The sequence below is a fragment of the Bubalus bubalis genome, chromosome 5, assembly GCF_019923935.1.
Source record: "Bubalus bubalis isolate 160015118507 breed Murrah chromosome 5, NDDB_SH_1, whole genome shotgun sequence".
NCBI classification, from domain to species: Eukaryota; Metazoa; Chordata; class Mammalia; order Artiodactyla; family Bovidae; genus Bubalus; species Bubalus bubalis.
The window spans coordinates 48,598,185-48,623,994 of NC_059161.1; the positions used below are offsets into that span (position 1 = coordinate 48,598,185).

Below are 25,810 nucleotides of genomic sequence, written 5' to 3' on the forward strand. Positions count from 1 at the left end.
GTAAATTACTTACTTTTAATGCCATGAACTCTGATTCTAGTTTTTAGGGGAAACAATCATACTTTATACTTACATCATTTAATATGCCTTTTAAGGAAATCAGACCCAGACTCTTAAGTTATTATATTAAGTGTTTTAAGTTCCAGACTAGGGAAATAGCATTTATCATAGTTGTTGCTTTCAAGCAGGAAGCATAACATTTTATTAAGTTGATAAAACAAATCACTGACTAAAATGAAGTTTAATGAAAGTTCTCGATCAGAAGAACTTAACATTTTAACAGATGACTGTAATATGGTACAGTCAGTTCAGTTGTGTAAACAGTGCTTTGGAAATAATAAGTGGAAATATTTAGGCCAGTTTTTTGCATTGAAGCAAGATTGAGTTCAAAAGTAGCTGCAGTTATTTATGTATTTATTGGTTTCCCATATATTTCAAGATGATGATTTTTCTGTGAATTGTTTCCTCTTTTTATGTTAATACTCTGGAATATTTTGATAAGCCTTCTAACCCTCAGTGACACTGGCAGGCATCAGAGGGGGTTAGACATGTTATAGCGGTCCTTCCTTGGCCCGCTTCTCTTCATTTACTTGACATCTCTGTGGACTTAAGACGTTCAAGGCTGTAAGGTCCTAACACCAAAGTGAGATTAGTTCTCCAGTCCTCTGCTTATGTCCTTCTTGAATATATAAGAACCCTGTAAAACCACTGCCTTACAGAGACCTTTTACTCAGATCTGTACTTCTCAAGAAGATAAATCATTGCTTATAGGCATCTTAAAGCAGAGTCGAATTAACTCTGCCATTGTTTGCCATCCAGGTTAGTGAGTCACTGCTCTTGGTAATGTGGCGTAACTCCCAAATCTTGGAAGTTCTGAGAATTAACAGATAGCCAGAACCAGTCTGCTATTTACATGTGCATCCAGCCCTTTATCAATGTGTAGAACAGAGTATGAGGGAAGAATCCTACCAATGTGTGTTTGCTACAACTAACGCTTGATGTTTGCTGTAGGTCAAGCACTCTTCTAAGTACTTTATACATACTAATGTGTTTCATTCTCTTAGTAGTCCTCTGTGGAAGACTCTGTTCATTATCCCCGTTTTGTAAATAAGGACAAAGAGGATAGGTATCTTTCCCCAGGTCACACAAGTAGTAGACAGTGAAGTGAGAATTTGAACCAAGGGTGTGAATTGGAATCAGTGTCTCTTTTTGAGACATTGGGAACCTTTAAAAGTTATCAGATGTCAGGGTCAAGGAGGGATAGATTGGGAGTTTGGGATTTACATATACACTCTATTTAAAATAGATAGCCAACACAGACCTACTGTGTACCATAGGGAACTCAATATTGTGTAAAATAACCTAAGTGGGAAAATAATTTGAAAAAGAATAAATACTTATATGGGTATAACTGAATCACTTTGCAGTACACCTGTAACTAACCCATCATTGTTAATCAACTATACTCCAATATAAAGTAAAAATTAAATTTTAAAAGTTACCAAATATCTGTGAAGAAACCAAGGCAAAGAACCCCCATCTCCTGACACTCAGCCCAGTGTCTTTCTGCTATAGTTCAGATGCTTCCGCATTGTTCATTGAAATGCTTGGATGAGCCTTTTTCTATCCAAGCAGTAAACTCTGAAGTAAATTCTAAGATGATAGAAACAATGTTCTTGTGATCCAGACTGGAACACAGAGATGTTGTGAGCTTTCCTGTTGGATTCTAAGGGAACGATAGTGTTAGATGAAGCTGACCAAATAGCTTAGGAGATGGTTGACATGGACATGTTGTGGTAACTCTGCTGTTGTTTCATGGTTTGAGAGAGACTGTTTTGTGGTAGCAGCTGGCTCATTTATTGTTTTCCTTTGGTATATTGGGAAGAGTTTGAGAAGAATCACATTGTAAACCAACTTTCAAATGAAAGCGTCTGATCTTCATATAATCCCTCAGGGATTATGTGGTTGTCAGCGTTGGGTAAACTTGAACATAAAGCTTCCTTTAGTGGCTCACCCCCAGTGTTCGTGTCACTCCGCCCTCACATGCCCTGCGTGGTAAACTTTCTCTGCAGGGCTGGCCCAGTGTCATTATGTATAAACCTCTTCATCCCAGCTTCTGCAGTTGTCTCAGAGCAGTGTATTCAACTAGTCTCTGAATACTGGTTATACTCCTAGACTTGGACCCAACTCTAGAAATAAAAGTAGTCTTTTCCCAATTCAAATAAAAAGCTAAGCCTTTAAATAAAATTGTCCTCTTTCCCCAAGTATGTAAGTTTAAAACTTTTGGCATCTGCTGCTACTTAGACAACAAAATCAATGAAGACATATCCAACAGAAATTAACAAAAATCTTGCTAACATCCAGTCATGTCTAATTCAGCAGCTTGGTTTGTTTGTTTGTTTTTCATGGATACATGTTCTTGGCTGTGATTTCATGTTGCATATTTATAATACATCTTCTGTTGGAAAATATCAATGTTTTATGGTTCTACAAAAGCATGAATTTCCACATAGTGAGTTTGAGAAGCTCTGTTGAGCTTTGTGAGAAGATGTTTATTCCACAGATACCGTGTGAAATGTTTCAGCAGTGGTAGGTAAATAATTTTTTAAAAACAAAGGATGGAAATCAAGTTAGAGGAGCATGGAGAAACACTGCTATTAAAAATCTTAAACTGTGAGACAATAATATTACTCAACATGAGTAAGTCCCCACAGCAAGTCATTTTAGGGGGAGTTTCACAACTAAAATCATTCAGTAAAAGACTGAGTCCTCATATACAGTCAGCTCTCCATATCCACAGATGCCTTTATCATGCCATTTCAAATAAGGGTCTAGAGCATCTCGGACTCTGGGGAGTCTGTGGGGTGGGGGGGAGTTCTGGAACCAGTCCCTTGCAGATACCGAGAGACTGCTGTGTGTGTTTTGTTTGTTTACAGTTATATCATGCATCTCCACTTAAAATAGGCATCCTTCATATTGTCTGCATAGCCTTGGCAGGACTTTGAGGCAGAAGGACTCGATAAGGCTTGCTGACCTTGAATTAAACGTTCGTCTCCTGCAGGCAGCCTGCCCAGTTTTTAAAGAGTAATAAGCCTTCCAGGCATGTTCTCTAATAATAGAGCAAAGAAGCCCTAACAGAAACAGGAACATTTGGAGAGCATTTCTCACTCTGACGGACTCTCTGTGGAAGTTTTACCCTCTTTTTCTTTGGAGTCCATTCAGAAAAAAAAATTTTTAAATCACACCAAGGAGAAAGATCGAATTTACTTAATTAATTTCTTCAGTAATGTGCTGCTATTCATAGATGAGAGGTGACTGACCAGAATACATATATATATATATTTAGAGTTTGGGGTTTTATTTTTTGTTTTCTGTTTTTGGGGGGCATGCCGTGCAGCTTGTGGGATATCAGTTCCCTGACCAGGGATTGAACCTGTGCCCCTCAGCAGTGAAAGCAAAAAGTCCTAACCACTAGACTGCCAGGGACTTGCCAGTTTTTTTCTGTTCTTGATATGTTTTTTGTTTATAGTCTGTTTTTCACATGTTTTTGAAGGCAGCTGTCTGAAATTAGGAAAGCAATCTGTAATTTGAGGAATAACCTGGTTAAAGGTTTTTGACTAGGAAAGGGGCCTGGCAGGCTACAGTCCATGGGATTGCAAAGAATTGGACATGACTTAATGACCAAACAACAAGAGTTCAGGAACTAATTGGACCATCTTTTGAGTTTTTCATTAGAAATGCTTTAAGGTAGCTAATAGTCTTTTCACTTTGAGGGGTGTGGGCATCGAGTCCCATACTCATAATATGTATATTTTATTTCTCTTTTACTAAAGTTTATATTTTGGATTATTTCATAGAAGAAGGACAGGAAAATGGAAACTTTTTTGTTCAAGAATTTCTTGGTTCTCACTTTGCTGACAGAGAGGAAACTTTGTTATAATGCCAAATTACACTTTTTTAAAGGAACAAAGTATGTATTCTGTCTGAACGAAATTTTGTCCTTGGAGGATTCATGATATTTATAGAAGAGTTTTTGTTTAGCTTTGCCAACTGTGGAAATTGTATACTCTTTACCATTTGGTACAAGTTAGTAGATCTTTTACTTCTATTCCTAGCAGGCAACCCACTCCAGTACTCTTGCCTGGAAAATCCCATGGATGGAGGGGCCTGGTGGGCTGCAGTCCATGGGGTCGCTAGGAGTCGGACACGACTGAGCGACTTCACTTTCATTTTTCACTTTCATGCATTGGAGAAGGAAATGGCAACCCACTCCAGTGATCTTGCCTGGAGAATCCCAGGGACGGGGGAGCCTGGTAGGCTGCCATCTGTGGGGTTGCACAGAGTAGGACATGACTGAAGCGACTTAGCAGCAGCATTTTTTAGACAGTTTTATTGAGACATAGTTCACTTATCATTCAGTTCGCCCTTTGTGTACAATTCAGTGGGTTTTAGGGCATTCACAGAATTGTACAGCTATCATCCCATTCGATATTAGTCATTTTTCATCACCTCAGAAAGAAACCCCATACCCATTAGCGATCACTCCCGATTTCTCTGCACACCTCCCAGTCATAAGTAGCCACTAATCTATTTTCTGTCTGTATAAATTTACCTATTTTAGGCATTTCATATAAATGGAATCATACACTGTGATTGACTTGTTTCACCTGGCATAGTGTTTTCAAGAGTCATTCAGTTGCTGCATGCATCAGAACTTCTTTCCTTTTTGTTGGGAAATAATGTAATAAAGGTATGCCACACTGTTATCTGTTCACTAGCTGAGGAATGTTTGGGTTGTTTCCACTTTGGGCCTATAGTAAATAATACTGCTATGAACATTGATGGCAACTTTTTATATGTGTTTTCATGTGTTTGAGCATAAACCCAGGAGTGAAACCCTTTCCATTATTCTTGCCTGGAGAATCCCCATGGACAGAGAAGCCTGGTGGGCTACAGTCCATGGGGTCACAAAGAGTTGGACACAACTGAGCAATGAAGCAGCAGCAGCACAGTAACTCTGGACTTAATGTATTTGAGGAACCACCAAACTTTTCCAAAACTGCTGTAACATTTTACGTATGTACAATGGAATATTACTCAGTGATTAAAAAAGAATGAGATGCTATTTGCAGCAACATGATGGACCTGGAGATTATCATACTGAGTGAAGTCAGACTAAGACAAGTATCACTTGTATTATATACAGAGTATTATATATGTATGTGTGTGTGTACATATATTACATACAGAATCTAAAAAAAAACTATGAAATATATTTACAAAACAGAAACAGAGAATGAACTTATGGTTACCAGGGGGCAAAGATGGAGGAATAGATTGGGAGTTTAGGATTGACATGTCACATTGCTGTGTTTAAAACAGATAACCAACAAGCAGGTGGCTCAGTGGTAAAGAATCTGCCTGCCAGTGAAGGAGACAAAGGTTTGATCCCTGATCCTGGATCCTTATATTCTTAGTTTGTTGAGTGTTTTGATCATGAAAGCACTGGATTCTTTGTCCTTTCTTCTAGAGATGTGGTATATTACATTAATTGATTTGGGGAGATACTAAATTCACGTTCTCTTCCTAGAATAAATATCACTTGGTCATGATGTATGTTCCTTTTTACATGTTGCCAAATTCCGTTTGCTAGTATTTTGTTGAGGATTTTTGAATCTGTACTCATAAGAGATTGATCTGTAGTTTTCTTATGATGTCTTTGTCTGGTTTTGGTGTCGCAATTAATGCTGGCCTCATAGAGTGACTTGGGGAATGTTCCCTTTTCTTCTGTCTTTTGAGAAGTTTGTGAAGAATTAGTGTTGTTATGTAAATACTTGGTGTGTGGATGCTCAGTAGCTTCAGTTGTGTTGGATTCTTTGCAACCCTATGGGCTGTAGCCCACCAGGCTCTTCTGGGATTCTCCAGGCGAGAATACTGGAGTGGGTTACCATGCCCTCCTCCAGGGGATCTTCCCAACCCAGGGATCAAATCCGCATCTCTTGCGTCTCCTGCATTGGCAGGTGGGTTCTTTACCACTAGCACCAAATCACCTGTTTGTAGGCTTTTCTTTCAGGATAGCTTTAAAATGACCAATTCTCTTTTCTTCATTCTCATTAATTACAGATCTATTCAAATTTTCTGTCTTTTCTTGATTCAGCCTCAGTACTCTGTCTTCCTAGGAATTTATTCTCTTCATTTCAGTTATCCAATTTGTTAGTGTACAGTTACTCATAGTATTCTTTATAATTGTTTTTTTAAGGTCAGTGGAAATATCAAGTCATAGATCTGTAACTAGTAAATAATTACTTTAATCCAGAAAATAACTCTTAGCTTTGGGGCCCTTTCTAGGGATAGAAGATACTTGAAATGCAAAGAACTGTCGAGTCCCTCATTGTTAAGCATCAGCGTTAATTCCTGCCTGACGCAGAATATTGAGACAGAGCCTTTGGGAAACAACGTTAAGAGTGGTTAACGTATGCTTTTTAAACTGTTCAAAGAAATATCTCTGGGCTAAGAAATCCTTTTCCTAGGAACTTGCAGGCTTCCATAACCTTGAGCAGAACCCTTGGCCTGATGCCCGGCTGTCTGTGTGTGGAGGTGGCACTGCCGCGTGCAGGGCTGCCAGGTCCGCTTTTCATTAGAGTCTCAGCAGGTCTTTAGAGCCTTACGTAGTCAGATCTCTTATGGTAAACTTTAAAGGACTGACCACATTTTCAGGTGATGGGTTTTCTCTCTCATTTTTAGCTTCTCTCATTTTATTGATTTTCCAATTTATAGAATGTGTCAAAACATATTCTTTTATATTTAGAACGTAAAGTCTTGAATGCAGGGAAATTTCAGACCAAAGTAGTATATATAGTATATATACCCAGGCAACATACAGAGTGCTATAGAGGAGATTATTTTCAACTGTGAAAGAGCAGAGACTAAAAGATTTCTGAATCTAGGATTCCCCACTCTGACAAGTACATTCCCATCCTAAACCTGTATTAACTCTTCTGGCCAAAAGTCATTGTGCAGGGTTTTTGTTTTTGTTTTGTCATGAAAACCTTTCTCTCTCTTAATAAAACGTTTAGATTCCCATTATAGAAATCTATTATAAAAGCACTTTGAGAAGGCTATTTACTGGTCAACAAAAGATAAATTGTTAAAATTAATAGTGATATTAAATGTTAAATGCAAATAAATGTTCAATTTACTAAGAGTTTTAAAGTCTTTTGATTATTGCAGACAACTATTATGTATTTCTTTTTTGAAAATATTCTATTTTGAAAGAGAGGCACACACACCATAAAAAGAGAAAAGGTAACTTTACATAGGAGCTGTCTGCATCTAGAACAAAAACCTGTAGGTGCCATTGTTAAGGAAGTTAGATAGTAGATCAAATTACTGGTTGTAAACAGAGTAAGCAATGACATTTCTCAATTGGAAAAGACAATTTAAGTCCTAGAAGTTGGCTGTCAGGAAACCACTGAACAAATAGATTTGGGTAAACATTTTTCTAATTATAAAAGTTAGTAATATACATAGTTCATAAAATTGAGAAAAAACAATCTTGAAGTGTATGGAGTCAAAAGTGAATATATCTCTTTACACCTTTGTGTTCACACCCCCATGCTATATTTCTACGCTCCCCCAAACTGTTAACAGTTTGATCTGTAATGCTTCAAACTTTCTTTTGTTGTAATTGGTATTTTTGTAATACCAATTCTTTTTTTGTAATTGTTGTAATTGGTACTTTTGTTTGTTTTGTTTTATATTTAGCATGTAAACATACACACAGGACCTATTTATATAACTTACAAAAATGTGATCTTACTACAGGTAATGTATTATGACCTGGTGTCTTTACTTTATGTGTCTTAGGTATATTTTTAGTGCCCTTTTATAGTAACTCATTCTTTTTAGTAGCTGTATGATAGTTCATCATATGGATTTACCATCACTTATGTAACCATTCTCCTACTGGTATTTAGATTGTTTACAGTTTTTAGTGCTATAGATAACTGAAGTTAATATCCTAGGACATGTCTCTGCATATGTTCAAGCATTTCTGTAGACTGCCTTCCAGGAGGTGGAATGGTTGATTAATTGTCATTGATTCACATTTGCGCAGTATCTTCTGACGTCCTTACCAACACTAAGTATTAGCAATGTTTTGTATCTTTGCCAGTCTGATAGATTAAAAAAAAAAAAAAAAAAATACTGGTAGGGAGTTCCCTAGCCATCCAGTGGTTAGACTCTGTGCTTTCACTGATGAGGGCCTGGGTTCAGTCCCTGGTTGGAGAACTAAGGCCCCACAGCCAAGCAGACAAAAAAAAAAAAGAATGGTAGCATATTGTTTTAACTAGCATTTTTCTGATTACTACTGAGATTGTTGAGCTTCCCTGGTAAAGGGAAGTAAAGAATCTTCCTACAGTGCAGCAGACTCAGGTTTGATCCTGGGTCAGGAAGATCCCCTGGAGAAGGAAGTATCAACCCACTCCAGTATTCTTGCCTGGGAAATCCCATGGACAGAGGAGCCTCGTAGGCTACAGTCCATGGGATTGCAAAGAGTCAGACATGACTGAGCATCTGTCACTTTCAGTTCACTTTGATCTTGATGCAGGAAGGCATTCCATATGTTAGATGGAACAGTCAAAGGCACAGTGATAGGACTGAAGGTGCCCTTATCATGGGAATTTCAGAGCTGTAAGGAAAATACCAAGAAATAGGGTTAGAAAGGCCTAAATATTCAGTAAAAGATTCAGGAAATAGTAGCCTCCTATAAGTGGATTTGAATTATAAATGAAAAATATACTGAATCTTTTCTTCCCCTCTAGTACTGGATGAACGAATACACCTCTTCCATCGGAATTGGAGTTTTTCATTCAGGAATTGAAGTATATGGCAGAGGTATGTGTGCACACAGTCTAAATATACTTTCTGAAGATTTTTCTCATTTAAAGGGGTTGCAAAATCATGACTGTAGCTCTTCCCCTTTTTTTTTTAAGTACCATACTTTATTGTAGAAAGTAGGGGAAAATCTCCCCATATTTGTTTATACTGTATTTTGGAAAAATGCCCAAAATTGAATGTATTTGAGGAGAAAGTACTCAAACTACACACATGTACATTGATTTGGTTATCTTTTATTCTAAATCCTGTGTCTTAAAAAATATTTTCCTTTTGAGATTGTTATACCATGACAGTTTTCCCTTAATCTATATTGACCTTCCTAAGAAACCTTGCACTTTGAAAAGATAGTATGATATAAATAATCATTTTGGTTGGAAAAGGATTGGTGCTGGAACGTCAATTTTGAAATACCAATTTCCTGAGGGAATTTCTGTAACTTGTTTTTGTAGATCTACAAATGTATAGTTATAAAGTTTAAAAATATTACTGAGCAAATCCTGCCTTTGAATACATGTTGCTTTTTGCTTAAGAGTGATGGCCTTTGTCATTAATTGAGCCCTTTTTATTCTTTATTACCATTCATTATGATAAACGTAGCTGGAACCACTCAAACCAAGCAGCTCTGTTTCAACAGCTTTTTCCTTTGTTCTAATTCTCTCTCTTGGTACAAGATAATCTCCTGACCATGTTTTAAGTAGAATGTTGTTCATAAGACAGATCACGTTGCTGATTTCACCAAGGTTGTAATAATATACTAGTTTGAATCATAAGCTCACCCTGTAGCAGAAATGCTGTTATTTGCTTCAGCTAGGAGAAGGAACTGGCAACCCACTCCAGTATTCTTGCCTGGAGAATCCCAGGGACAGTGGAGCCTGGTGGGCTGCCGTCTATGGGATCGCACAGAGTCAGACACGACTGAAGCGACTTAGCAGCAGCAGCAGGCAGTCTTCGTGACCTCATAGATTATGCTACTGCAGTTTCTTCCCAGTTACCCCTGAAGACTACATTTGTTGTTTGGTCGCTAAGTCATGTCTGGCTCTTTGTGACCCTGTGGTACCAGCTTAGCTGATACAAGGAAAAGGCTCACTGACTATATGTGTCAGTGTGGTGTTTTACTGCCCCCTTTTTATATGCTGAATTAGCTGCTTCTAGGTGCAGTGTACCATATTAAATATTGGCTATAAAAATCTGCCATGTAAGCTCCATTTTACTTGAAAGACTGCATCTACCAGAAAGCAGAGGGGTTTGTGTTGAAGGTTCCAGTGGTTGGTGTATTGATACAGGTGCAGTTGTAGCCCTTGGGCTTGCTCCCTGTTTGATGTGGCTTTTGCCAAAGTTGCAGGAATGTTCGTTTTTAACTGAATTTGAGTAGTATGTTACAGTTTTTAAAGTGCCATCGATTTTGGAACCACATGACCACGCTACTCTGAGGTAGATTGTAGCATGGGGCAAACCTGCAGAAAGTCATACTGCTAATTAACAAAACTAAGACTTAAACCCAAGTATTCTCATATACTAGTCCATTATCCTTTTATCTGCCTAATCATTGTTCCCATTCATAAAATGACTTAGGAATAATTAGAAACATGGTTCAAAAGAGCAAAACCAGAACCAGCTACATTCCTAAAAGTGAATTATTGCTTCTTGAATAGATGAATAAGTGAGCCTACAATTTTACTATAATTGAGAACATTAAAAATCAAAATATGATTTTTCCATATCTAACCTTATCTACAATGTTTTATAAAGTTGTTATTAAAAAGTTATATGTTTCAGAATTAAATGCCTGCTTATTCTACATTATTGTTGTTTCTTATGAAAGATCTGAATCAAAAGTAAACTTAGAATTGCCTTGTTCTTTCCCATGCCTTGTTCTAAAACCTTTAAGATTATATTTAATAAATTTGAGTGACAATATTAATTTAAGCATTTGTTTAGAATTCTTTAAGTCTACTGCAATTTTCCACTTAAATATCAAAGTATCTCATACCATAATTGTTGCCAGAAATTTTATTTCCTTCCTGATTTGAAACCATTCTTCATTTTCATTCTGCATGAGAGTTTGTGTTTATCAGTCTGGATGTACATTCACTGTATGTAATACAAGTTGCTGTCTCCTCGCTCACAGATGTGCTGTGCAGTGTGTGTGTCTGTGTCAGTGGCTGTGTATGTTAATTTTTCAGCTGATTTTTTCTTGAATGAGGGGGATTGAATTCCATTTTTCGGTTTCCTAATGTTTCATTCTTAATCAAAGATAAACCAAGAGTCTTAATCCCAAGAACCTTGAAAACTCACTGTTATTAGACAGTTTTTCCAGTAAAATACAAGTTTGAAATTTGACCACTTTAATTTTTAAATGGCACAACACTGAATTGACCACCTACATACTTGGGCGTGATAGGGAAACACAGGAACTTTTTCCTCTTTTGAATGTTAGGCACTCTCCTTTAGCCATTATAAAGTAAACATAGAAGTCAGAATTACCTTGGAGCATCTTTTATTAAGAGTTTCAAGTCTTGCGTCAACTGTTCTATACAAGTAATAGCTAAATGAGATGTTTGTGAAAGCATTACTAAATTGAAAAATATTTAGATGGTATCATTATTATCTTCATCATTTATTAAATCTAATTCAGCATACTGGTTAAATTTTATGTGATAAATACTAAGAATCATGAGTTTTCTCTTTTCAGAATTTGCTTATGGTGGCCATCCTTATCCCTTTTCTGGAATATTTGAAATTTCCCCAGGAAATGCTTCTGAACTAGGAGAAACATTTAAATTTAAGTAAGTAGGGAGGATAATGTTTATTACACTGTCTTAGGTGCCAAAACTTGTATTCAGGCATACAGAATTCATTCTGTAGATTTAAAAATATAGCAAGTTAAAATGTTTCTTCAATGTTGTTTTAGTTGCTAACGCTTTAAAATCAAATCTAAGTTGTGTAAAGATAGTAATCAGCCAGATAAAGTGCCTGAAAGAAGCTAGCCTGTTGCTCTTACTGAGGACCCACGAAAGTTATTTTGTCTGCTTTACGAATGTTTATACCTTAATGTAAGACTTTGCTTTAACAGACTTTCCTGTCTGATGATTGCTTCCCTCAGTCTCCTATTTGGAGGGAGATGGAGGAAAGATTGTGACCTACCTAACACTTAAAAATCTCTTCATTTTCCCAGTGAAAGAGACACTATTTATAAACTTGAAATAACTAAAACAATCTGAATAGATTAGCTGAGAAAGTATTGTTAAGGTATTATTACATGCATTGATAGACCTAAAATGTCTAAAATATATGGATATGAGTGTACTCTGGAGCCTTGGGGGTAGTAAAAAGCACCAAAAACCTACTGCTAATGCTGATAATCAAATTGTCATTCCTTAATTAAGTTTTATATTTAAAGTGATATTTAGAATCTTAGTTTCAAGGAGCTTTAAAGAAACTTCTAGGCCTATAATAGTTTCCAAGTGAAAAATAATGAAATGAGGTTATAACACTGAAATTCAGTATAGGGCTGTACCCTTTTATCACTACTAAGTTAATGGTTCTCTTAGACTATAACCAGTTTGAAATATTTACACACGTAAGTGCTATAATGCCAGCCTGAATCCATCTGTTAGGTCTCCCTTTTGCCAAAACTCCTAGATAAAAGGATTTTCTGAGTGTTGGTCAGCTTTCTTGGATTCTAACTTGAATCTGACTAAAATTGTACTCTCTGTTGAATAATGTCTATTGCATTTCCAGGGTAGTAGTTTAGAAGTGGTGGGGGGTTGGTTGGTTTTTTGGTTTGGTGTATTGTTTAGAACGGGTTTGTTTTTATGCCTTTTTTTTAAATTAGTCATTTGGAAGTTGATCTCACTGCAGCCCAGTGGCAGATAACTTAAAAGATTATTTTTAAGTGAGACTATGACCAGCCATTTGATGGCAGCTGTAATTGAGCAAGAATATCTGCAGCGTGGATCTGGTGCTCTAGTAATGTAAATTCTAATGCAATAGTAATAAAAATAACTGTGATATTACATTTTTAATACAATACTGTTTAATAAGGGGAATGACTTATTTTGCGTTTGTATTATTTAGAAGTGGTATACTTAAGAGTTCATTGCTTTTAAAAAGTAGAAACTAAAATAATCAGATTATTAAAATACCTCATTTACTTTTTAGTCTTATTACATTAACCCTGCTTTGTTAAACACCCATCATAATATTCCTGGAAATAAGCATTTCTGGAAATAAGTCTTTAAGCATGCCTATAATATAACTCACCCAGCTATATTCTTTTTTTCTTTTTCCTTTTTTTTCTTTAAGAGAAGCTGTTGTTTTAGGGAGCACTGACTTCCTAGAAGATGATATAGAAAAAATTGTGGAAGAATTGGGAAAAGAATACAAAGGCAATGCCTATCATTTGATGCATAAAAATTGCAATCACTTTTCTTCGGCTTTATCAGAGGTAAATTTTATTCTAAAAGTTCTTCAAATAAATAACATTTACTCATATACTTACTGCCCCACTATATTTAGCAAGTTATTTTTTTCTGTTTATTTACATTATGCAATATATGGTATTTTATTTCTTTTCTGTAACTATTATATATGAGTGACCTTTCCAAAGTTGGTAACTTTAGAGTCAGCATAGTTTGGGGTTTTTTTTTTTACTTTATGCATTCAATTCTTTTTAATTATATTTTTCTTTTGTATTGGAGTATAGCCGATTAACAATGTTGTGATAGTTTCAGGTGAACAGCGAAGGGACTCAGCCATCCATGTACATGTATCCATTCTCCTCCAAACTCTCCCTCCCATCCAGGCTGCCACATAACATTGAGCCGAGTTCCCTGTGCTATAGGAGGACCTTGTTGATTATCCATTTTAAATACAGCAGTGTGTACATGTCCATCCCAAACTCCTTTACTATCCTCCCCCACTCTGACTCTCAACCATAAGTTCATTTAGAGTCAGCAAAGTTTTAAATTGTAATTCTAGTCATGACCTAGCAAGTGTGTAGAGTGAGTACAATAATGAGTTGCTTTTTATTCTAATTTATTTTATTACAGCCTTATATTTTCACTTAAATTAATGCCAAGGGGATTGGGGGAAAAAATCATAAAAAAATGAATGCCTCAGTGACTTCCACTTCTTAGCCAATAAGATTTCTCTTTTCCTAACTTTTAGTTGCCAACTTCAACTTTTTTCTGGCTCTTACTTATTAGTAAGTGATTCATTTCTCTTAACTAGAAATTTTACTCTGCCAGTCATCACACAGGCACTTACTTGCCTTCCCAGTTCTTGGGTGCCAAGCAGAAAACCTAAAGTAGATCCAAATTAAAGGACCTTAAAAAAGAAAATGGAGGGAATAAAGTTAAAAGATTATAAAATAAGGTCTGGAGAATTAAATCGCACTTGAAACCGCTTCCCAGCTTCCTGACACTTAGCAGATGGTCTCAGTGGCCACATCGAGTACCACAGGAATCGTGAAATATGTAAAGGAGAAAATGAGCTGCAGTTTCAGTGACCTCTGCAGAGCTGCTTAGCTAGCTGGCCCTTTTCACTGCCCTCCTGGCTTCCCCAGCATAGCTTCCAAACAGGGCTACCGCTCACTGTTGCTGTGCCTCGCCAGTTGTTTTCTGAGGACCTGTGGCATGTTTGTAAGATACACGCCATGGATGTTGACTGAACCGTGTTGCAGGTGTCCACAGAAAGGGGCTTTTCCTCCATCGGGACCATCTGAAATCGAGCTGCTGACCAGCTCTATATTTCTCAGGCAGAGACTGATTGCATTCCTGACTTGGTGATTGTTGCCAAAAGCTGCAAGTTAGGGGAGAGCACATCACCAGCCTGTGACCCCTCCTCCCTATGACCACTCCTAACAGAACTTACTCTCAACCCCATCCCGGGGGTGTTTCAGTGCAGGCCCCTTCATGAGTATCAGAATTGTGTATCAGAATTCATTGCAGTTTGCAGCAACGGAGTGCTCACCTAACTCTGCTTTTCTTCCACCCGTCTCCTGGAGCACCCACCCGAATAAGGTAGCTTGATTACCACGTGCAGCCATCCCCAGAATCAGAGGGATCTTTTCTAGACCATTCACTAGATAAATGACCAGGCGGAAAGGAGGTGTTGGCTATATAAACCCATTTTGAAATTTTCTGGAAATTCAGGATTTAATCCTGACTGATTTCTAACATAATGCATCTAGCTGGTTAAATTACATAAAAATGTTTCCTCTGAAAACTCTTCTGTTCCTCGTATATACTTCCCTTCCAGATCCAGACGAAAGGTCTGGGGGAGAGTAGGGCATTCTTTTTTTAATACGAAGTTATGATTGCTGATTGTGACGTACTGATTTTGTAACAACAACAAAAGAAAACCCTGGCCCCTGAGGAGACCAGGATGGGTGAAGGCATTAATAATCTTTTGCCTCTCCCTGAGGAAGACCTCTTCATTCTGCCTGCCTCAGCTGCTGCAGGCACTTTGAATTCAAACAGGCCACCGAGCTTGAACCCCAGTGACAGCACGGGCCCAGGGGCAGCAGAAGGTGGGCCGCGCCCCCGCGCCCCCGCCCAGCATGGGCAGGTCTTCCACGCTCACGAGGCTGATCGCCTCGTGGCATGTACAGAAAGAACTGTTTGGGACTCAGTGCCTTCAGGCAGTCCCTCTGAACCAAGATGCAGCTCATTTTTCAGACTGGAGCAGAGGGCCTTGTCCATTTGGGCTGCTGCAACAAAATATTGTAGACTGGTGGCTTGTGAACAATAAGAATCTATTTCTCCCAGTTCTGGAGGCTTGGAAGTCCCAGGTCAAGGAGCTGGCCGACCTCAGGGCCTGGCGAGAGGCCAGCTTCCTGGTCCACAGGCCATCTTCTTGCTGTGTCCTCACCTGGTGGACGCAGTGCAGAAGCTCCCACATCTCTTCTATAAGGCTGCTTACACCACTCCTGACCCGATTACCTCCCAGAGGCCCCACCCCCAAATACCAGCACAGTGAGGGCTACAGTTTCCACAGGACTTTTGAGGGGATACAGATATTCTGTCTGTAACAGACCCACAGTGCTCACCACAGTGAGAAAGAAGCCTGGGACCTTGTTAACCCTGTGCTGCCTGACTGAGTGCCCTGACTCCGTAAGCTTAGCTTCTGGTGGTGCCCTCTGCTATTCTTCTGTGCGCACCCTGACTATCATGACGTTGCTTCGGCCCTGGAAAATCTTTCAGGTCAACTTCAGCTTACTGGCCAGCATCGTGCTGTGCCTAAATTGATACCTTAGACCAGATGAAGAAAGCTCATACTGAAACTTAAACTTTGATGGTTTAATGGAGTTTATTTCAACTGGATAAGCCTGGCACCCCTCAAGAGTGCAACTGAGCTCAGTTCTTCAAGTTGGTCTCAGTGCCACAGGGGGTCCTCTGATCATTTCTACTGTAACAGCTTGGCTGAGGGGTAAACTGTGGGAAAAAAGTAAACAATGCAGCCTGGAGACTGCTGTCCTTAAAAACACCTGCATACAGAGTCATCCTTGGCTGCCTCTAAGAACTTGGTTTTCAGGAGGGTCTCACCTGCCCCAGACTCCCACAGGTTAAGGGCTCATGTACCTGAACTGTCTGTGTGAGTGCGACTTATGCTAAAGCCCTGCTTTGGTTCTGGGAGTCTAAGTACATGCTAGGAAAGGGTGCCTATATGACCAGGCCTATATAAAAACCTCGGAGAAGGCAATGGCACCCCACTCCAGTACTCTTGCCTGGAAAATCCCATGGATGGAGGGGCCTAGTGGGCTGCAGTCCATGGGGTCGCTAGGAGTCGGACACGACTGAGCGACTTCCCTTTCACTTTTCACGTTCATGCATTGGAGAAGGAAATGGCAACCCACTCCAGTGTTCTTGCCTGGAGAATCCCAGGGACGGGGGAGCCTGGTGGCTGCCGTCTATGGGATCACACAGAGTCGGACACGACTGAAGTGACTTAGCATAGCATAGCATATAAAAACCTTAGACATTGGGTCTCTCGTGTTCCCCTAGTAATACACATTCCGCGCGTGTTGTCACAGCTCCTTATCCTATGTGACTCACTGTGAAGAGGACCTTTGAAAGCTTGTGCCTGATTTCCTCTGGACTTCGCCCTGTGCCTTTTTTATTTTTGCTAATTTTGTATTCTTTTCACTGTAATAAATCATAGCTGTGAATACAACTATATGCCAAGTCCTGTGAGTCCCCTCAGCAAATCATCTAACCTGGAAATGGTCTTGGGGGCTCCTGATACAGTTCCCTAACATTCTCCAAAGGTAACAGATTTTTTTCAGAATGTAGTATAACTATAGATTCCGCGCCCCCCCCCCCCAGATTCAAAAATAATTGATATATTTCAGTTCTGTGCAGTTACTGTCCTTGTCCTATTTTTTATCGATGGGATTCTCTTTAAGTCAGCTTCTGAGTCATTTGATATGATGCTTATTTTTAAAAAAAATATTACTGGCGTTTAGTTGCTTTATGTTATGTTATGTATGTATGTGTCTGCCGTACAATAAAGTGAATCAGCTGTACGTATACATATGTCCCCTCTTTGGGTTTCGTTCCCATTAGGTCACCACAGAGCATTGAGTAGTGTACCCTGTGCTGTACAGTAGGTTCTCATTAGCTATCTGTCGTCGGCTGCTGCTGCTGCTGTCGCTTCTGTCGTGTCCGACTGTGCGACCCCATAGACGGCAGCCCACCAGGCTCCCCCGTCCCTGGGACTCTCCAGGCAAGAACACTGGAGTGGGTTGCCATTTCCTTCTCCAATGCAGGAAAGTGAAAAGTGAAAGTGAAGTCGCTCAGTCGTGTCCGACCCTCAGTGACCCCATGGACTGCAGCCTACCAGGCTCCTCCGTCCATGGGATTTTCCAGGCAAGAGTACTGGAGTGGGGTGCCATCGCCTTCTCCGATCTGTTGTGTACATAGTAGTGTATATATGTCAGTCCCAGTTCATCCCACCCTGACCTCGTTCATCTTTAATAGCCTTCTTGGTTTTTGGTATAATGAAATATTACAGGCTCATCTATGTATTTCCTACCTTAGAACTGTTTCCTTCTAGTAAATATTTGCTGCTAAGTCACTTGGGTTGTGTCCGACTCTGTGCGACCCCATAGTCAGCAGTCCACCAGGCTCCGCCGCCCCTGGGATTCTCCAGGCAAGAACACTGGAGTGGGTTGCCATTTCCTTCTCCAAAGCAGGAAAGTGAAAAGTGAAAGTGAAGTCGCTCAGTCATGTCTGACCCTCAGCGACCCCATGGACTGCAGCCTTCAAGGCTCCTCCGCCCATGGGATTTTCCAGGCAAGAGTATTGGAGTGGGGTGCCATTGCCTTCTCCATAAATATTTAGAAATCCTAATCTGGGCATTAGGGTTGCTCCTTGCTAGTGCATTGATAGTTTCTAGGTTTTTTTGTTGTTGTTGTTTTTTCCTGCAGTAGACAGAGCTAGGACTTTTTTACAATTTCATAGTGATGTTTCTACTTAAAATTCAGGCTATAGGATTTTTACTTAACCTTATCAAAAGTATATCTGTATTTTGCTATGCCAGGTATAAAATCCCATTTCTCAACAACAACATAATTATTCATTCATTTTAATCCCTTTATACCTAAAACAACCTTGAAAGTGAAAGTGAAGTTGCTCAGTTGTGTCCAACTCTTTGCGACCCCATGGACTGTAGCCTACCAGGCTTGTCTGTCCATGGGATTTTCCAGGCAAGAGGACTGGAGTCACTTACCAGTTCCTTCTCCAGGGGCTCTTCCCGACCCAGGGATTGAACCCGGGTCTCCCGCATTATAGACAGACGCTTTACGGCCGGAGCCACAACCTTAGAGTAATAGTGTAAGCACTGCCACCAGCAGTATGACTACTGAAAAGCAGAAGCTTTTTGCAGTTCTATTTTGATTAGAGTATGGCTCAATAAAAGTAACAGTGTTTTGTAGTTAGTTGAAATAATTTTTTTCTTGTGTGGTTATGCCACCAGTTTTCTACACAGGGTCCTTGTTTCATTGATCCTCTTTTTGGTTGGGGGGTGCTCTCTTGTTTAATTTTGTGTTTATAAAGTCTTTTCATGGTTCCACAGTCAAATGTGGGAGAAAGAAAAAACAAAATGTGTTCATAGCTTTCTAACTTCTCAGTATCCACTCCCCTCCACCCTTCTTCCTTGGCCTCTAGAACTGTAAGAGAAAATATTGAATTGTTTTAGCCACTGAGTTTCTGATAGTTTGTTAAAGTTGCCACAGGGAACCAGTACGGATGTTGGCACCTGGAGATGGCCACTGTAACAAGACCTTTAACAGTGTGCAGGTGGTTTTAGAATTAGGTGATTGGTAAAGGCTGGAGCAATAATGAGGCATTTGATAGGAAAAACCTGGATTACCTTGAACAGACTTAGCGGTAATACTGAATATACAGATATTAAAGGTGCTGCTGGTGAGGGCTCAGAAGGAAATAAGGAACATGTTATTGGAAATTAGAGGAAAGGAAATCTTTGTTATATAGTGACAGGAAGCTTAGCTGAATTTTGTCCAGCAGTTTTGTGGAAAGCAGATGATGGGATTTCCAAGCAAAGTGTTCAAGGTATTCTTTCTGCTTATGCACAGATGGAAAAAAAGAAATGAACAAAGAAAGATAAAATAAGGAAAGAAAAGTTAAGTGACAAAGGAGTCAGAACTTAATGATTTGGAATTGTTTGGCCTGTCCAGGTGAAAAAGATGGTAAAAGTATGGGCGTTTCTGTTAGGAAAGCGTATTGTAGAGAGAAGGCCCAAGGGTGTGACTGTGTAATTGCTGCTGAAGAGATTAAAGAATCGACTCCTGGATCCTTTCAACCATCTCGGGAAATCAGGAGTAGAAATGCAATCTTCCAGGAGAGATCTACAGAGGAACCTCATATCTCGTAGAGTGAATCCCATGATGTACACAGGAGACTCAACATTTTTGAGGTTGTTACGTTAGTAGAAACACTGCCAGCTTGGAATAAAAGGGACGGAGAAAGGACAAAATGAAAGATGACTCTTGGATTCTCAAATTCTATAGGCAGGAAACAGGCTGGTGAGAAAGGATGATTTCACGGGCCCAGACAACAGAACTGAGGACCACAGAGGATTAGTCCCAAGCTTTGAAACCTAATGGAGGTCGCCCAGTCAGATTTTGAAATTGCTTAGGACTAATAATTCCTTCCTTCCTTCCATGTTCTCCCTTTTAGAATGGGAATGTGGATACTTACTCTGTGCCTGTCCACCATTACATTTGGGGAGCATCCTATACATACTTTTCTCTACTTTTTTTTTTTCCACTTAACATTGTAGCATGGAGTTTATTCTGTAACAGCTGAAGATACTCCTTGTTTGGATGTGCCAAAATGTCTGTTTCCTATTAATTACGTTTGGGTTATTTTTAGTCTTTGGCTCTTACAAACAGTGCTGTAATTAGTAACCCTGTTCATACCTCTTTTCAGTAAATTCCTAGAAAGAGAGATTACCAAATTGATGCTTAAATGCAAAAGTAATTTTGTTATGTGAATCAAATATTTTTTGATCACTTTCCACAGTAAGAAATATATTTTACATCCTGATCTAGATATGTACACATAATTAAAACAAGTATCACAGATACCCTATTATCTACAGTTTATTTCATTTTAAGAATTCAAGTTACAGTGCTCAATGACCTACTTACGAATCTTGACTCAAAGGTTAATAAAACACATTGGCTTGATCGAGGATCTGCACACATTTTCTGAAAGAGCCATATAGTAAATATTTTAGGCCTGTGGACAACTATTCCTGGATTCCATTCTGTTTCTGCCATGGTAGCCTAAGAAGCGTAGGCCATAAAAAAATGAAGGGGCATGGCTGTGTTACAGTAAAATTTTTATTTATAAAAACAGATGGCTTTAGTTTACAAAACTCTGTTTTAGGTTAATCTAGCCAGCTCTGGACGTTGAGATGAAGTCAGCTTCCCATGAAGTACATTCATACATAGAGAAATAAAATCAGGATTTAGGAAGGAGAATGAAGAAGACCACTTGGATAGTCAACAGTTGCTTATTACATTAACCTAACTATTCCTAGTCACCACTTCTGTGGTAACCTTCAAATATACAAATCCCCCTAATTTTGCCTTGGGTGTAAAATATAATGGAATACTTGTTTGCCTGTGTTTTTTAGAATAAACAGATAGGAATGGAATAATATAAGGTCACTGCTCAGCTTTCCCCCAGATCTACTTCATGCGCATTCTTCAAGTATGTTTAAGTACTGTCTGCCTCTCAGGGCTTCCAGGCAGTGTAATCAAAAATGATCAAAACTTTCTACTTTCCCCCCAGAGAGACCACCCTCTAGCTTTGTGGTTAAGACAGAGACAGTGTTTAAATGAAGCCATTAAGGCAGAGGGCTAAAGTGTCACATTGCTTGATTACAGGTGCCAGCTTATTTACATTTTAGCTAATTTTTGGACATAAGATACTTTGAAACCAACGAAGCTAAACTGGCTGATACTTCACTTCTGGATCATAAATATCATTATTACAACGATTATAATCTTTGACATGGTTGGAGGCAACACCACCACAGGGACAATAAAGCACGGCCTAGTTAAGCCCAGTTTCGACTGTGGAAGGAAAGGAGGGTAATAAAGTTAGAATTATAGAAGACCTAGTTCATACTATTTGCAGTTGGAAAAAGATGGGGCTTACAAGTTCTGAGGGTAAGGATGAGAACTGCCTGGCGCTCCTGGTACTTGACTGATATCTTCTTTCACACATCTTTTCCTCTGTGTTCAGAATACTTCTACAAGCATCCCCAAGCAGTTGCAAAGAGCAAAGAAAGAAAGGAACCAAATGGAATTAGCTTGATTTTATAGATGTAAAAAATAAGCAGCTTAGCAAAGTTCTTCAGAAAGGAAGGGACGGAGCTGACAATAGGGAGACCCCAGGCTTCTGAGTTAGGGAGCGGCTTGTCATCAAAGGTTGGAAATAACAGCACCAAAGGATGTGCAGTTGCTTTTCTACATATCCGCCTGCCTCCCTGACCCTCCACTCCTTGGCAGCGGACCAGATAACCTCCATCTCTCACCTAATGCTACGCTTCTTCTCCCCTGTAGATTCTCTGTGGGAAAGAGATTCCTCGCTGGATCAATCGGCTTGCCTACTTCAGCTCCTGTATACCTTTTCTACAGAGTTGCCTCCCAAAGGAGTGGCTCACGCCCGCAGCCCTGCAGTCCAGTGTCAGCCAGGAGCTCCAGGACGAACTGGAGGAAGCAGAGGACGCTGCAGCCTCGGCTTCCATGGCCAGCACCACCGCAGGCTCCAGACCTGGGCGCCACACCAAACTATAAATGTCTCTAAAGTCACACATTCAGAACTGTCTGTGGCAGTTGACTATCACTAGAGAAAAGTAAAAGAATAAACGTCCTTTGGATATTTTGTATGCAAAGATGGCTCTCCCCCAAATCCCAGTTTTTCAGCTCAGGATTATATTTGTAATCAAAAACAAAACAAAAAAAAGAAATCACTTGGCGCAGGAGGGAGAACTTTGTATGAAGCTGCCCTCTGTTTTTTTTACCCACTTGTAAATTTGGATTTACTTCTTCTGTTTTATACAAGCTCTGTTAAGTTATGTTTACAGTATTTTGTATCACTGTTTACAAATCTTGCATGGACTTCTGCCACCATGAAAGAAGAAAATCATGTCTTCAGAACTTAGGCAGGTAATCTTTGTACACTTCTGACCCTTGCCCGAGCTACGGCATACGTCATAGGCACAGAGGAACGTACTTATACAGTACAGTCACCATGACCTGCTTAAGGATTGTCTTTTAGGTTTGTCTTTGTTCTTGTTACCCTTTGGGCACCAGGATGCACAGAGGTGAAGGAGCACACACAGCCCTCAGGGCTCAGGACCTTGGTCTGCGTGAGAGGTGCCCGAGCCCGGGTGCTCTTAGCGCGCCTCCCACTCCAGTAGCACATCTCCCAAGGTTCCCGCTGAACCGTTGCTTTCATCCCAAATATCCGTCCACCCCCACGGGGTGGTGCACTCTCGTGTCAGTCTGGCTTTGATGCCTCTGATTCTGTAAGATGTTTTTCGTTAAAGATATTCTTGCTGGTAACAAGTGTTTTTGCACATGCATTGGTGGGGGGGCTTCATTTTTATTTTAGTATATATCGATTTCCTCCCTGCACAGGATTTTGTACATGGGGCAGGAGTATCCTTAGTGGTAGCCTTCTGAGTAGCAGTGTGAGTTGACATTCAACTGCTTTTAACTATTCAGGCTACCTTTTATACTACATCTTGGAAACTAGAGTCTAAACGAACACTTTCCAAAAAAGTGAATACTTGGATATTTTAAGCATTTTATGTTCCCTACCAGAAAGACTATGTTGAAGTTTGTTAGTTTGTTATGGGAGTAGTTTCACCTCATAATAGAAAGCCTAGTCACATTGACCTCGTGTGGAAAACACATATTTATGTGTCTTAGACTTCATCTTTTTCTGTTCTCCCAAATGTGTGTGTCTTACATAACCTACTCTAAGAATGAAGTTGTCACCGCAGATACGTCCTCATTAGCAAGGAGTCTGTCTGCTCACGTCTACTCCCAGTTTGACCCTTGGATGTAAGAGCCAAGTCATTACATGTCACGTTCAATTTTTCTGCCTTAAGAATGAATGTCCTATATAAAATATTAGATGCAGTGTATAAATTATCCAAGGCAGTGACTTCAGCTTTATATATATTGTTAGTTTTAAAATCATCTACATTTATTTAAACTTCTAGATGGGATTGTTTGCTATTACTCTTTGTAAAGATACATATCTTTCAGTAAACTACATTTTTAACTTTTCCATAAGCTGATTTTGAGTCATTTTATCAACTAAAGCACACCCTGTTCATAGGGAAAATAAACCTTGGGTTTGACCTGAGGAAAATGAAGCCACTTAACCTAATCACGCTTTTGACTGTTCTGCTTCTGGAGAGGAAAGCCTTTATGAGTTATTCTCAGTTCTTTGGGAGGGGCAGAGCACTTGTTTTAGGAGATGGGCCAGAAAGGAATATATGATCGTTATGAGATGTTGAGTCGGTTCAGGTCTAAAAGTGAAATTGAGAATAAAATGCAAAGACTCTGATAGTGAATCAGTTCACTCAAAGAAGAGTCCTATCCTAACCTAAAACTCAGGTTAGCAATAAATGTTGAGTGCAGTTGCTTGGGATATTTTAAAAAAATAATTTGGTGGATTCCAGTTTTCTTCTTATCCATTCAAATATACATGATTTCAAGTCTGTGCTGCTAACACCCATGAAGGAGTGGCCATTGTTGAGGCACTTCTTAGTGAGTAGCCAGGAACCTTCTACCTTTGCTCATCCAGATTCCAGCACCTCAGCACACAAATGATTTTATTGTGATTTTGTTGTATATTTTTTCATCTGCAGCAACTGGGGTTTAAAAATAGTGTAAAGCATCTTAGTAAAAATAAATAATGGCCTAAAAGGCCCATTATCATAGAATCAGCCCATAAAATTCTGGACATGAGATTGTTGGCAGTCTAATTGTACTTGAGGTTGAGAAAATAAGTGTCTTTAGAAGATCTCATTTAAGTCTGTTTGTTCACTACAGTTCAAAATTGAGGATGAATTTAATTAACTAGCATTTAGCCACCTTCCCTTGCCCTTGAAGGAAAAGCCTCTTGTTCTCAACCTGATTTCTGTTAAGAAAAATCCTATATAAAAAACCAGGTCATTAAGATACATGATACGATGGCATCAGATGTTCTCTTTGTAGCTGTAACCAAGTGAAACACATTTCTCATGGTGGGTTGGACAGTAATAGTGTTAAAGAGGGTCAGGAGATGCTGGTTCCTGCTGGTTGTTCTCAGTGCCCTTTAGTTTCGTTTTTTTTTTTTTTTTTCTCTTTTCAACCCTAAGAAGGGGGCATCAGTTTTGGAAAGTGTGGCCTGTGGAGTGGTAGAAGGCAGTGATGCAGCAGGAAAGAGAGCCTCCACCTGATGCCTGAAATCCAGCCCACTGTTGCTCTGACCCACAGCGATAGTGCTAGTTACCTTCACCAGCATTTGTACAGAGCAGGGAATTCTGGTTTTCGCCAATTGATAGCGTTGTGTGTATGAGGAGATTCAACCCTACAGACAGCTGCGGGCCTCTGTATACATGGCTTCTTTCCATCACAAAACGGGTAGAAACATTTTCACTGCTTCAGGGCTCTCATCTGTGTGTCGTCTTATGGCTCCATTTCTATAAGATACTCTGTAATTTTGATACATACTGTATTTTCTTTCAATGACTAAGTTTAAAAGGCTTGGGTTCTGTTCAGCAAATTGGCCATACTGCCATTGTACCCCTTCCCTTCAGTATGGTTTAGCGTGCAGCTCAGTCATTAGACTTTCCTCGTCTACCCAGTCAATACACATCTTCACTGTTTGAAAGGTGTTACAGCAGTTGGAGAATCTTCATGAACCTGAAGATTATTTCTTGTGAATTTGAATGCAAATGTACTGTCATTCATAGTGTTTATATGAAAAAATACCAGGAATCTTCACTTTTGCTACCTTGATATAGCATTGGGCTATCGTGTTAACAACATTGAAATACATCAATTTATTAAAAAATACTTTTATAAGAAATGTTTTATAGTGCTTTCTGACCTCCAAAAGACTGCAAATGTTATATATTTGTTGGGGGGGGGGGTACTATTTTTATTTAAATTTTTTATTTTTTTTGTTTATACAGTTTTAAAAGCTACATTCCATTACAGATTACAGGTGCTTCTAGACGGGTGGGGATAAGGATAGGGCACCCCCTGAACACACACTCCCCGTCTAGAAGCACCTGGCTCTGTTCCCTGCATTGGAACAGTGCATTCTGTAGTCTCTCTTACACCCAATAGGTATGTTATTTGTTAAACCCA

At 39.4% G+C, this 25,810-nt stretch overlaps 1 protein-coding gene across 3 annotated transcripts in view; it reads left to right on the forward strand.

Moving 5' to 3' along the window:
• DESI2 (desumoylating isopeptidase 2) overlaps positions 1 to 25,526 on the forward strand; it is a 46,522-nt gene extending 20,996 nt beyond the window's left edge. Inside the window, exons 2-6 of one of the 3 annotated variants that reach the window (XM_044943068.2) lie at positions 4,622 to 4,750; positions 8,823 to 8,895; positions 11,591 to 11,684; positions 13,204 to 13,345; positions 21,998 to 25,526. In XM_044943068.2, coding sequence (XP_044799003.1) covers positions 8,829 to 8,895; positions 11,591 to 11,684; positions 13,204 to 13,345; positions 21,998 to 22,231 — 537 coding nt within the window. In that variant the 5' untranslated portion in view covers positions 4,622 to 4,750; positions 8,823 to 8,828 and the 3' untranslated portion in view covers positions 22,232 to 25,526. The remainder of the gene's footprint in view (positions 1 to 4,621; positions 4,751 to 8,822; positions 8,896 to 11,590; positions 11,685 to 13,203; positions 13,346 to 21,997) is intronic. The other 2 variants (XM_006063524.4, XM_044943069.2) reach the window with 2 other exon arrangements.
• Positions 25,527 to 25,810: the final 284 nt, after the last annotated feature.